This window comes from Myripristis murdjan, chromosome 20 (genome assembly GCF_902150065.1).
Source record: "Myripristis murdjan chromosome 20, fMyrMur1.1, whole genome shotgun sequence".
Classification (NCBI taxonomy): domain Eukaryota; kingdom Metazoa; phylum Chordata; class Actinopteri; order Holocentriformes; family Holocentridae; genus Myripristis; species Myripristis murdjan.
In genome coordinates, this window is record NC_043999.1 from 24,074,383 (window position 1) to 24,088,246 (window position 13,864).

The 13,864-nt window shown below is 41.6% G+C and overlaps 1 protein-coding gene across 1 annotated transcript in view; it reads left to right on the top strand.

Annotated features, from left to right (window-relative positions):
* The window catches only part of ntng1a (netrin g1a), a 130,548-nt gene that overhangs the window by 98,533 nt on the left and 18,151 nt on the right, over positions 1-13,864 (top strand). The window contains exon 5 of the mRNA XM_030079698.1: positions 10,670-10,696. Within this exon, the coding sequence (XP_029935558.1) occupies positions 10,670-10,696 (27 nt within the window). The remainder of the gene's footprint in view (positions 1-10,669; positions 10,697-13,864) is intronic.

Here is a 13,864-nt window from a genome sequence, read left to right on the forward strand (position 1 = left end):
TCTCCCTCCCAGAGGCTCAGCGTTATGAGACTTAGGGACGGTTAGTGAAATGGCCATTCCCAGAGCCCAGATTGACAGCACATTATTAAAAAAGGTGACACACACACACACACATGCAGGTGCTCATCCAGACTTGCACACACATCCACAACTTCCTTAACACATTCACATACACACATGTGCACGTACACACATTCCTAGCTATTATGCACAAGAACACACGCACACGCGCGCACACACACAAAACACACACACACACTCCCTTTGCACTGCAAGTGATGAAAAACAGTCTTAGTATAAAGTGCATTATTATACTTTGTCTGGGAGGGGAAAAATCCATAATGTAATAACACTGTGAAAAATCTATAGGAATGCAAGGCTGTCCCCCCTGAATAGAAAAAATGCACGCGGCTGACAGAAAAATGCTCCTTGCACTGTTTTGTAATTTTCAAGCCCATTCACCACCAGTTCCACCAGTCTCTCTCTCTCGTTCTTTCTGTCTCTCTCTCTCTCTGTCAACGTTTTCCCCTGAACCCGACGCGCATATGGCAGCTCTGCGGAGACAAATTTGTCAAAGATGAAAATTTAATTACGGTTTAATTTCTTTTTACTATGCCCATCAAGTCGTCTGATGTGGTAAGGAGGTCGATGAATCATCATCCTGGAGGGAAGAGAAAGGGGGTGGGAGGATTGGGCGGCGGGGGTGGGGAGTGGTAGAAGGGGGGGGGTCATCCTACGACGTCACACTGTCGAGGAAGAGAGGGAAGAAGAAACAGAAGAGCGAGCTTTAAAAAGTGATGAAGAAAGAAGAAGAAAGGGATGGCAGGGATAGAAGGAGGGGTAGTGGGCATCACTCTCTGTCACGGATAACTCAGCCTTCTGGGGTGGCTCTGTCTGTCTCTACCCCCCATCCCCCACCCCAACGTCTCTCAGCCTCACTCATTCTCTCTTTCTCCCTCTGTGGAGACAGAAGGAGAGGGATCAGTTTTAGAATTACCCATGGCAGTTCATTTCACTGTAGGGCTGAGGATGCTGAGGAAGATGGAGGCCGATAGCAGGGGGGGGGGGGGGGGGGGGTGCAGCACTGTAAAGCCTCTGAAAAGTTGGCTTCAGGTAGTCAAAATATTTATTACAGCTGAGAGTCATATTAATGGAAAAGCCTTCTCTTGATGTGCATAGTGTGTATGTGGAGCCTCTCGGTTGTCAGGTGTAGCTTTCTCTTTGCATAACTACTCAATCCCAGGTTTTAATGGGTCAGTAATGATGGGTCACACTGCTTCTGTTAGTACTGTGCTTTAATGAAATGCACGAAACAATCATCCAAACAAGTCATAAATAGTTCATAACATTTTAAACCAGCAACAATTTTTTTAAAAAAAAGCTTTGCAAATCCATTTCCTCAGATGTTCAGCTCATGTTGCAGATATGGCCACCACATTTGCATACTACTACTACTACTAATAATAATGCTAATAATAATATTGATAATAATAATACCAATACTACTACTATTACTACTACTAATATATTAGGATAATAATAATAATAATAATAATAATAATAATAATAAGTCTGTGCATATTCTCATTCGTCCACGTCACAGGCATCTCAAAGAAATTGAATCAGGTCAACTGGACTTAGTTATATGTCTAAAAGATGTTTCACCTCTTACCCAAATAAATAATTAATAAATAATAATAATTGCTATTATGATTATTATTATAAGCTGTTTATTTTGTGAGACTGCTTTTATGCTTTGTCATTTTTATTTTATGAGGTATTTTACATGAAATCTCTCTGCAAATGAGCAGCTATTTAATTCTCCGTGAGGATAAAACAGAAAAATCTGATCTGATTTTATTCCCCAAGGAAAGTGTTGTGATATGCAAATGAGGGCATTATAATGAAATATTGGCTTATTTGAGTGCATTAATAACAAATCGACACCTAGGGATTATAAGGCTCCGTCTGCAGTCTGAGTAGTTTTTTTAGATATTGAGCCTCAAAGTTTCCAAATCCCATACAGCAAAATTGATACGCCGGGCGATTCTCTCCAAATAAAAGGTCCCAAAATGCATAAAATGTAAAATAACACCACAGATCATTTTTAGGAGTTGTCACAGAATAAGAATATGTGAATAACTCAATTCAGAAATGTCAGACAGAACCTTGTAATTCCAAGGTGACGAAATCCTAATTCATTAAGTTTCTGCATTTGTGTCTGTATTCAACATAATACAATTTCATGCAAAGGGGATGAAAGGACCTTGTTTTTTTTTCTTTGTTGTTGTTTTTTTTAATTTCTTTTTCATATTCACCTGTGGTGCCTCGCCTTGAAGCCAGCAAAAAAAAAAAAAAAAAGCAGATGCTGTCACTGAAGGGGAAGAAAGACCTCTTGAAGATCCAGAGCCGCTTCTAAAAGTCAGTTCTGACATAAACAGTTAAGTTACAAAAGGGGAACATGGCCTTGTCGCATGGTGACAGCCTTGTGAGCATTCAGGTGTCAAGTTGGATGATCGCTGTTGTTATGGCAACAATAGGAGGCACCCTGCCGATTTGGATTTCTTAAAGGCCCATACGAGGTGTGTTTGGCAGGTCTTTAAGGTCATGCATCTACCTGTTCATCAGGCCTTTTAGTGAACATTTCAGTGTGAATAAATCAATCTGGTTTGCTTCCCTGTACACTGATTACTTTAACACAACACCCATTCAACTATAACAAAGTCTTGAGGTCAGCAGATACCATATCAATGTACAATCAGTGTGATGTATGTTGCTAGTTTTATGCTTTATGTAGTTTAATTGATTTCCTGGTGACATATCAGTAGCAAATAAAATACCATATAAACTGAACAGTCCCACATGAGCAACCCTGTCCCCTAAAAATAATGTTCTCATACACCTTATACATCAAACAATGCTGCAACCAGAATTTGGGACGTCTGGAGGAAAGCTGATTGACCCATCCGCCACCCTGTCAGACTTCAAGCGTGAACTTAATTACAAAATACATTCCACTCAAAATGCAGTGGAGAATGCAGTTTACTTGTATAAGAATGTAATTTTTACTATGCATGGCTCACATTAGGACTGGACGGGAGCATTTTTTTTCCTCCAAAAATGAGATTTCCACCAAGACCTTTTCATCACTAATTCAAACAGATTGGATCTTTCATATTTTTCAGGTAATGAATAATAATTTTAAGGTATTGTTTGTTTGTTTTTTTTCCCTCGGAGATCCATCGTATTTTGGAACTGAACTCTTCATTTGCTCTGTCAGGGGCTCGAGAACATCAGTGGTTTTCCTTGTCAGGGCAAGATTAGGAGACACTTGTACAGCTTTAACTGAACCTAAGCTCAGAGTTTATGGATCCTCTTTGATCAAAGCAGTAAAAGGCTTGGACATGCAGTGGATTCCACCGTAACGATTCACCCTCTGCCCTTTATGGAGAGAGGATCGACATGTAGTCGGCTACACCGTCCTTCTGGAAAACCTGCATTTCTAAAAGCCTGTGCACCGGATTATTATGAAAAGAAGCACCAACACATCTGGAAGTGACAGTCGCAATAACAACAAATTATTGTCCCTATGACTCGCAAATTACATTTTTCTGCTGTTGTACACTAATTAGTGTACATTAATGCAGAGCCACCAGATGCTACCGTCTTATTACTGGTTCACCAGTCCAACCGGGAGATGTTGATCATGGTAATATGAGCTCGCATGTGCACATGTGCCTCACACACATTTGCAATCATGCAAACCTTCTTGTTTTGCTTCCTTCATGGGTAGATAAATTATCAGTTCATATACGTTCTTCAATGGCTGGATCAAATCCCACTGGAACTAATAATACTACTATAGCACAAAGCACGTTCTCATGGGAATAAACACAAATAAACATTATGTGGGTCCGCTGTTCCCCATATAATGTCAGTGGAGGATTTTACAGAAATCTCTGGTTTTGAGATTTGCATATATTTAAAAGACGGCCTCCTGATTGCTAAAACAATTTGCAATTTTTTTTTAGGAATAAAATTTTCAAATTCCAGTTTGATGATGCTTTGAAATGTTATCATAGTTGTTGAAAAGGTGTCATTGGCTCTGGGGTTATAAATCTGAAGAATAATGTAAAGATTTGATTTAGGGAACAACATGAAAATCACTAAAGTTTTACGATTTTTCCGTTGTGGAATATGCTTTCTTAAGGTAATATTCCAATTTTTTTATTTAACTAATGAATTTTTGCTTGTCTGTATCATCACTAACATGACAGCGATTCAACCTATATGCACTCTTTAACATTTGGTGTTTTAAATACTTGGAGTATAGAGTTGCTCTCCAAGTAAAACTCCTCCAACACCCAGAAAGTGAAGTTTTTTATTTTCCTGGATTGTTTGGAACGAGCAGAAGAAGAACTGCTGGCATGAAAAATTCAGACTTTATGAACAGAAAATTGATTGACAAGTGAAGTCAACACGGGACGTTCAGCACAGAAAGACATAATAGAACCAAAACGGGGATCTCGAGGATTTTAAATTAAGTGGTATTCCCCTTTACATGTCACCACAGAGAGCAGGGAGTCTATTGAGTGAGACTGGACCTAAGCTGTGGTGTAATGTGAGGTTCCTCTGCTGTGCATTCAATTAGCTGCACACACACCTTCACACCCACCTTCTCCCTCTCACACACAAACACACACATCTGTTTATGTGTTTTTTGTTCATTTTCCGCCACTATTTGCATTTGCATTTTACCTTTATTCCATCTTTCTCTCTCTAAGACTCATTGCCTTGTTCTCTTCACATCCTCCCATTCCTTTGCTCCTTCTGCCCTTCTTCCCTACCCCACGCCTCTTTACCCCCCCTTCTACTTCTTCCTCTTTTCTTCTCCTTCTCTGCCTCCGTCTGTTCTCGCACCATCTCTCGCTTTTGTTTCATGCACTCTTTCTCACTCCGCCACTCCCCCACACCCCCAGAGACCGAGCTTGTTTACTCTGCCTTTTCCACATCTCGGCTCTGTGCAGCTGCGACGGTAATCTTTCTTTCAAATATTTGTTTCTTCCATCTCCAGATTTTTTTTTTTTTCCCTTCCCCCTCCCCCTCCTCCCCTCGCCTCCCTTCCCTGCCGCCGCCGCCGCCGCCGCCTGCCACCACATACCTCATTCCATCCCACGAAATCTTAAACTGTGCTTCCTCCAACTCGGCTCCCGGGCGCTTTAAGACTTGCCACCTTCAATCCAGATCTACACGTTGAGATTGAGCGAGGGAGCCGGCCGCACTGGCAAGGGCGAACTGTAATTTTGCTCCTGAGGAATTCAATCAAGTTGCATGGCTCTGTTTTGCTGTTTTTTGGGAGGTGTTTTTCTTTCTTTCTGTTAACCAGTGACCAATCCCTGTCACCATCACCAAGCCCTGTATAGCTAAAGAGCCTCAGATGATGATGGATTGCTATAAATGACAGCAACCAGGGAAAGTAATTACCAGCTTTGCCCCTCCCTCCCTGCAGGATCGTCCACGTAGCCACGAGGCAAACAGGTGAGACGCGCCCAAGGTCAAAGCTGGATGGAAGCTGACAGAAACAATGCCGCGACGCTCCCGTGTCTCACACGTACACACACTCACTCGTTTACTTCCGCTCCAGCGAGCAAGTGTGTTCTTGACAGTAGCGTCTAGGCAGGTAAAAGATACCATATGGCTAATTTCACAAAGGCGTCTTTTGTTTGTGCACATGTGCGCACGCTGACAGACTGGCGAGTCGATGACAGACTGAAACTTGGATGTGTGCCTAAGATGTAAAGCCCCATAGATCCAAAGGGAGAACATGTTTACCATGGGTTAATGATAATCCATTAGTGAAGGCACGGACTGCCGAGATGGAGTGTCACCACGGCGTGAGGTTATAGCGAACGTCCTGGATGGATGACAGCGTAACAACCAGAATCAATGAAGGATGAACATCACAAGGACTCATCACCAAGCTGGAGGTGTGCTGCGAAGTGAGATTTATCTGAGATCAGTTGATGCTCCACATGACTCAGGCTCTCCGTTGTGTGTGTGTGTGTGTTTTCCGTACGCGCCGACCACACTCGCGCGCAGAGATCGTGTTCGGCGATCGGCCCACCCCTAAGAGATCATGTCCGCCGCCCGACGACACACCGCTCAATAAAAATCAATGGAGCTCACCGTCAACATAAGCAGCTCCTAATGCTCTTCCTGTGCGATAGGACAAAATTAGATTGTAGCCGTGGCCCGTAATGGTGGGCCGGGCAGGTGAAGGGGATTGGAAATGACGGTGATTGAAAATTAATCGAATGACCCGACATGGGATCCTGGACATCTGCTCGGACCCTGCAGGTTGCTCATAAAACAGGAAATAATTGCACTGACAGGCCACTGGTGTTAGGGATCGTGACCCGGGAGAAAAGCGGTTGGCCTGCCCTTTCCGAACATGAGGAATGACCTCTTATGTTTGAATTGACAAGCTTTAATTTGTCACATGAATAGTCTTTCTGATAATACCTCATTCATTCAACTTACTGGGTTTAAACATAAAATCATAAAGACATTATAGTTACATCATAACCACATGTGATAATGTTATAATACACTAGAATGCAATGATGAATCTGACATGAGTAAATTTGAGGCTGTTATAAGTATGATTTTTACCATTCGTAGCAATATGTTTATTTATTTCTAACATAATATGCAAACATTTCATTTTAAATTACATATGAAGAGGTCATTTGCAAAAACAGATAAAAGCCATTCTTAAAATGAATACACCTTTTTCACTGATACTGCTTGGAGTACACACACACATACACACACACACACACACACACACACACACACACACACAAAGCATGATTTAGGATAATAAACATTATGCCAGGCTAAATAAACATTAAAAAATAGAAATAAATATAAAGTAAATTTTAATAAAATTCAAAAAATTTAAAAAGGTTTAATAAATTCAAATGGAGACATCTGTTTTTGCAAATGAGCTCTTCATATGTATAATCTTAAATAATGTTATACCTCATTATATATAATGACGTATAACAAAGTTATACCTCATTTATAAGGATGTAGGTGATCTCCCCTCGTGTTTATGAAGAGGGTATTCATATCCCATACTAACAAAACAATTACAGCTTATTATAATAAAAAGAAATATGTCTCATGCTTTCATCTGATTTCACTTTAGATAGTATGAGCTCAAGGTTTATTGATATGGCATTGTGGCACACTAATGGGAATTACATATCTCATAAATTATTTATTGACAAATAAACACATGAAATGCATTGTTTTTAGTCAGAATTTGATTACTTGGAACAGCCTCGTAAGATGCTCACATGTGAAGATGCATTATAGTGTGTTATGACATCTTGTCATGATGTCAGAGTAATGCGCTGATCGTGTTCATGTAGCGAACAAACCAATTCAGTGAGGAAGTAATGTAGCTACGATGCAGCGTGAATATTTCCTGTGTATGACTAATGTTTTGTGTCCTGTCGGTTCAAAATGTGGACGTCGAAAATGGTGATGTAAACTACCACAAGTCTGTACTACAATAGCAAGAAGCAGTGCGCCTTCCTCTGTCTCCCTCTCTCTCGACCTGGTTTTATTTCTCTCTCTATTTTATATCGTGAGTCCCCCTGCTAATCTCCCAAACTAGATGTAGATAGGGCCCGTGTATTATTGCATTGTCAGCTACTTAAGGAGGCCCTTTTTAGCACTGCATTGCTTTTTTTCCCCCTTTCAATTGTTCAGTTACAGAGTGAATTTTCTTCCACAGTCACATTTTTCTCCTTTGTGAACTGGGTTTATTAGAAAAACCAAAAGGACCCATTCATATATCCTATGTCTGGCTAAGTGACAGTATAGGAATACAGACAGACAGACAGACAGACAGACAGACAGACAGACAGATAGATAGATAGATAGATAGAGATAGAGAGATAGTCTATAAGGGCTGTTTTTTAAAAACGTATATTGATCAGATTCCATGAATGAATGATTATTATTCTTATTTGTACCCCTATTAATATTAATGTTTGTGCTGTGTCAGGTTTCAGTGAGGGATCACATGATCTAAATGCTGTTTCAAAAACTTTTCCACTGTCCAAACAATAACATTTTGGGATACCTGCAAAAAAACTAAAAAGTTGTTGATATGATAATGGACACATATCAGATATTATCTGAAAATGCAGTATCAGTCATAGGCAGTTTTATGAGTAGCTAACAAATCATATTTGGAAAGGACCATTTGTCCACCCCACTTTTTAAATGCTTGTGAGAGGCATCTGAGTGCATAACAACCAGAAATCTGACACTGATATGATATCACTGATATGACATTTAATTATGTAATTTTGATAATATTTTAATAATTAGAAATAAAGTTTTTCTTGTAATCTTATATATATGTATATATATATATATATATATATATATACATATATATACCAGTGACAGACATCAGGTCGAGTCCTAGCATATGAATACATGTGAACATGTGAACACAGGCTTATTTGTTGAGTTATATGTTTGCACTGTCCAGAATGGTTTGTCTCTTTGCATGGCATTGGAGGACTTGCTGTTTTTGAGTCATGTGTGTGTGAGTACTGGGAAATAAATGTCAAATCAAACAGTACTTGGTGATTAGGGGTGATTCTAATTCCAATTGCCCTTGCCTTGTCCTTCCTGTCTCCTGGTTGGCGTCCGCCCACCCCACCCCCTGAGGTTTGACAGCCATTAAGCTCCGCCTCCATATGTCAGCATCAGCTCCGTCCACCCCGCGGCTCTGAGACAGGTCACAGATTTGGCTCCTAACGATGGATGCCAGGTAGCAATCAGAGGAAGAGTGGATAAACAAGAGGAGTTTGATCAAAGTCCACACACGCACACACACACACACACAGAGAAACATGCACACACTCAGGAAATCCTCCCGTTTCCCTTGAGTAGTTTGAGGGACATCGTGACGGCTCCATTTGATGAAAGGGCCCACATGAAATCCTGCACAGATGCCTCTGCATCTCCTCAGCCGCTGTCAGCCTGAGGTGTGTTGGTGAGCGGATGGCAACAGAGATGTGAGCTGCAGAGGAAGAAAGCACCACTTTTTATTAATTTCTTCTTCTCCCCCTTTGCTTGTTTTCATTTCTCTTAGTGCCCAGCATGCTTCCCCCTTCCTGTGTCGAGGGGCTTGTTTGTTTTCATGCGCAGATTTCCTCATCGGAGGGAGGAGGTAGAAGCAACGGGAGGGAGGGCTCCAGTTCAAACGGACAATTAGCAAAGCTGGAGCTGGCGTCAACGCCCTTAAAGCAAAGCGTTCCTGTGAAACAGGAACGCCGGCCAAAAATACACCGCCGGCGGCTCTGTGTTCTCACGGCTTTGAGGAGCGGTGATTCAAACAGCGCAAACTGCCAAACTGCTTGTTAAAAACATCTCGCAAACAGATCACATGCATTCCGTGCTCGACGCCACCTGAAGCCCCCGCTGACGTGAATTTGAACGCGACTCGTACTGTCGCCCTTATTACCCAAGCCAAGGTGCTGCTGTTCAGTTCAGATGGCAAAATGATTAGTGCGAGACGCCTGTGAACGGCTCAATCTCCTCAGATCCATGGCCAGCCAGTGTCCTGGTGTGGGGAGATCTGGTCACCATGGGGATGAGACAGACTGCATTATCTGCTCAGTGGCTGTCTGGCACAGGGGATTGGCTGATGGAGGGACAGACAGGCAGAGAGCAGGATAAGACATGTCCTCCCTTTGCCTCAGAGGCAGAGTTTTTACATCTATGATGCGATTTGATATTTTTTTGTGTGCATGTGTGTGTTGTCAAGTCAGTGACAGCACAATTTTTTCCAAAGAGAGAGATGTTGAAAAAGATCTTAAAGCAAACAATACACAACATTTTACATTAAAATAACTTAATCAAGCCACTTGCATGAAATTGGCTTTTCAGTGATGCTGAGGGTGTTTTGGTATGCATCTGCTGTTGTGTGCAAGACTGTGCAGGGAGGTCACAGCCATGACAAAAAAGCAATAAGAAACACACGAATGAAGTGGCAGATTTTTTTTTTTTTTTTTTTTTTTTTTTTTTTGGCTGCTTCTTCAACACCTTCGTCAGTTCAGGCCTGTAGAGAAAGTTAATTAGGTGGGTATATTCCCAAGTAGGAGGGAAGATTTCTGAGGAGGACGTGGGTGTATAGACTGATGTGTGGGTACACTCTAATTTGCCAGAAAAGCAGATGAATATAATTCTGTACACCAGCACATAAACTCCACTGCACCATGGAGCCAGCTGAGATGCCATTTCAAGGCAGAGAGCTCATCAAGTTGTTGAGCTTGGAAAATGTATTTCTTTTTTTGTAATTTTCTGACCATTTTCTGGTATTTGTCCTGTAACGTTTGATTAATTTCCTGCTAATTGCTGCATCATTTCTTCCCAACTGACCCCACATTTTCTCCATGTTTTCAAAAGAAATCAAGTGAATTTGCCCAGGTTTCAAAGGGTTAAAAGGTTGCATATTGCCACGTCCAGCACCCTCTATGCCGTGGAGTTGAGCTTTATGTGCTATATGTCAGTCATTGTTATTCCTAAATTAATTTTTACCTTCTTCTCTCTTTCTCTCTCTCTCTCTCTCTTTCAGGTATTCCTAATAACATTGGTCCAGTTAGTAAGTAAACAGTTTCAAAGGAGCAAAACTATGAGAATGCTTGATGCTTTGCTTCGCCTATCGTGGCACCCTTCACCACAGAACCCCCAAAGTCCACTTGGTGCCAAACGTACATTTCTGACACCAATCTTCCCATAAAGGATCACTCAACAATTACTGACTTACCACTTTTTTTTTTTAAGAGCGATAAGTCATAGCTGGGGGGAATATTGTCATGATGTAGGCATATTAATTTACCTTATCCAGACTCAACCAGATAACATTTCCCTGGCTCTGCATGCCAAATGCCATTTGTTTTTTTTCTCTCCCCCATGCATTATAAATAAATGGCATCTAGACTTTATTAAAGTGCCAAGACCTCTCTGGCGGCATAATGTCACAGGAGGTCATTTTAATATAAGCCGCAAGCGCCTGGGCTGGTATTATCTTCGTCAACCAGTAGCCCCTCAGGAGGAGGAGGAAGAGGAGAGGTGCCATGTCTCAAGTTACCGCTGCCTGGAAGGCTGTGTGATACAGGAGCCATAGGACTGTATTGAACAAGTCAAAGTGCATTCACGGTCTGGCTCAGTTCTCCTCAATCTGTTCTCTCCTTGCCCTTCTCTTGGTGAGAAGCCTCTTTAACAGGGCAGCAGACTGATCAGAAAGCTGCCCTCCTTCCCCTCTGATCATAAAATCTGTATGGACTGCCAGGTGCTCGGAGGTATACAGCAAGTTGATGGGAGACTGGCCTAGTGGTCAACATACATGCCAAATTCATCCATACATCCCTGGTAGATCATTAGCTCCTGTGCTACATGCTAACAATTTAGCATTAACTATATTGACTGATAGTGTGTGTTTTTCATGCTAAAAAGTTGTCAGTGGTTGTTTATTGCAAGGCCTGTGGATCTGCCCATTGCAAAAATGAAACATCCTTAACTCAGCCTTTCTGATGTTGTTTATTTTAGGATTTATTTAAGGTGAGCAGCCATGTATTGATCTGCTGTGCAGTGTTTTTTTTAGCCGTGGTGGTGATGGGCAGCACACAGTTGCCCATCACCACCCACATGCACAACCTGTAGAAGCAAGGAAAGTAGATCTTGGTAATTCAAAACAGGTTACTGCCGTCCTACATTTCATGCAAACTTTATCATTCTCTGACACAAAACTGCCACATTTAGCCAATTATCATTAAAATTATTTACAGTTTTGGCTCAGAGGTGCTACACATTCTCAATTAGAGATGATGCTGATGTTAGTCAGTTTAGTGGACATTAAAAGCATGTAGTGTACTATCAGTCAATATTGTACATGCAAAAGTGTTGGCGTGGTTTGCTACCCTCAACAGTGTTTGAGAGCCGGTGATCTACTCAGGGAGTATGGAGGATTTTGGCATCAGTGTTCTCATTGCTTATCAGGTAAGTTGATCAATGGGACAGTCTTCTTTATTCCTAATGGTCATGACCTATCCTATTGTCCCTACGACCTATCCCATTGAGAGGTGCCAGGAGGAAACAGATTGGCTGTCAGTCAGGCATTATAGAGGTAGCCGCTGTAGGTCTGTATTTTAGGGATGTTATTTTGCGAGGAACTGTAATGTCTAATTCTGCTTTGATGTCAGAAATGAACATGGGGCCAAGAGGACTCAATCAACCTCACCAACCATCCACTGCCCACCTCCTTCACCACCTGCCCTACACCCTGACCTCCCACCTGGGAGACTATTCAGTGTTGTCCACTCTCCACCCCATGCATGGCCTGGATAGAGCTCAGCGTGTGTGCATGCTGTCCATACATGTTGTATATATATATATCAATATACATGTATACTGGTGCACATCCGTTCTTTCCGCCCCATCCAAACGCCAGGCCAGACCATGTCCAACACCTCAGATCCTTTATGGGGAGAGTATGTACATGTGATGTGTGTGTGGGTGGGTGTGTGTGTGTTTTTGGGGGGGTGGGCGATAGAGAAAGGACACAATGACAAGCCAGAGTCTTCACGTCTCATCTAGATTGGCCTGCAGGGATTTGCAGTTCTCACGAGTAGCCGTCTCCTCGCAGCACAAACAGCAGCGTCCCACAGAGCCGGCACAACACTAAACACTCGGCCCTTTTTGTAAAACACACCGAAGAGGATGAGTCCGTTCTCTGTGCAAACATGAACCGGCATCCTATCTGTGCCTATAATAAGGTAAACAGCGAGTGGACACCAAAATGTTAGGATGTCCTTGAGGATGTCAGATGTAACTAGGAGCTAAAAGAAAGGGCGAAAAGAAAGCGCGGCACTTTTCATGTTGTTGTTTGAAGGTAATTGAATCCCTTATTGACTTTTCTCAATTCTATTTCAAGTTTATTAAGCCAGGCAGAATTGCCTAATGCGGACCATTAAAGCGAAATTAATATTTCAAAAAACAATTCTGGCTCTGCAAGACTGCATTTCATTATGGGTATGGCATTGATTAAAAGCCGTCACTACTCATTTAGCTCCCCTTACCTGAATATTCCCCATAACAAAATAATTAATGGAACCCAGATGCGATGTGTATTACATCCAATCAATTGCTAACACTGAATAATTAAACATGAAGTTATTTTACCAATTAGACAGTATAGATCAGGACACTGTGGTTTGTTCATGTCTGTTTTATTTTTGATCAAATAATGCATGTGTTTCTTTTTTTTTTTGTTGTTGTTGTTGTTGCTGTTGTTCATCACACCGTAATTCTTGATGTTCTCGAGTTAATTCTATGTGTGAAGTCCTTAACAAGCAAGTTCGCCGCAAAGTGCTTTAAAAGAGCAACAGAGGACACAAAATGCGGATAAAAACAACAAAGAGCAGCCACTTCACAAATGTTAAGATGAGACCAGAGCTTGAGTGGTGACGCGGCCTTTCTCTGCGGCTCCTTATTTGTTGTTCTGTCGTTTGAAAAGAGCCTCTCAACAGGCGATTCAGTGATCACGACTCAGCATTAATACATTCATAATTGTATTCATTCATAATTAAGCAGTCATCACCAACTCCAAAACCCCGATCTAGGGTCACGTATAAAACATAACGGGCACACAGTAGAATATAAGTAAATATATAATATGGATAGGACATGACGTATGGTTATGTTTTGTTAATGAAGTTGTGAAACTACTGAATAGTTTTGCTATGGAAAAGTGAGTAGATGTACCAAACTC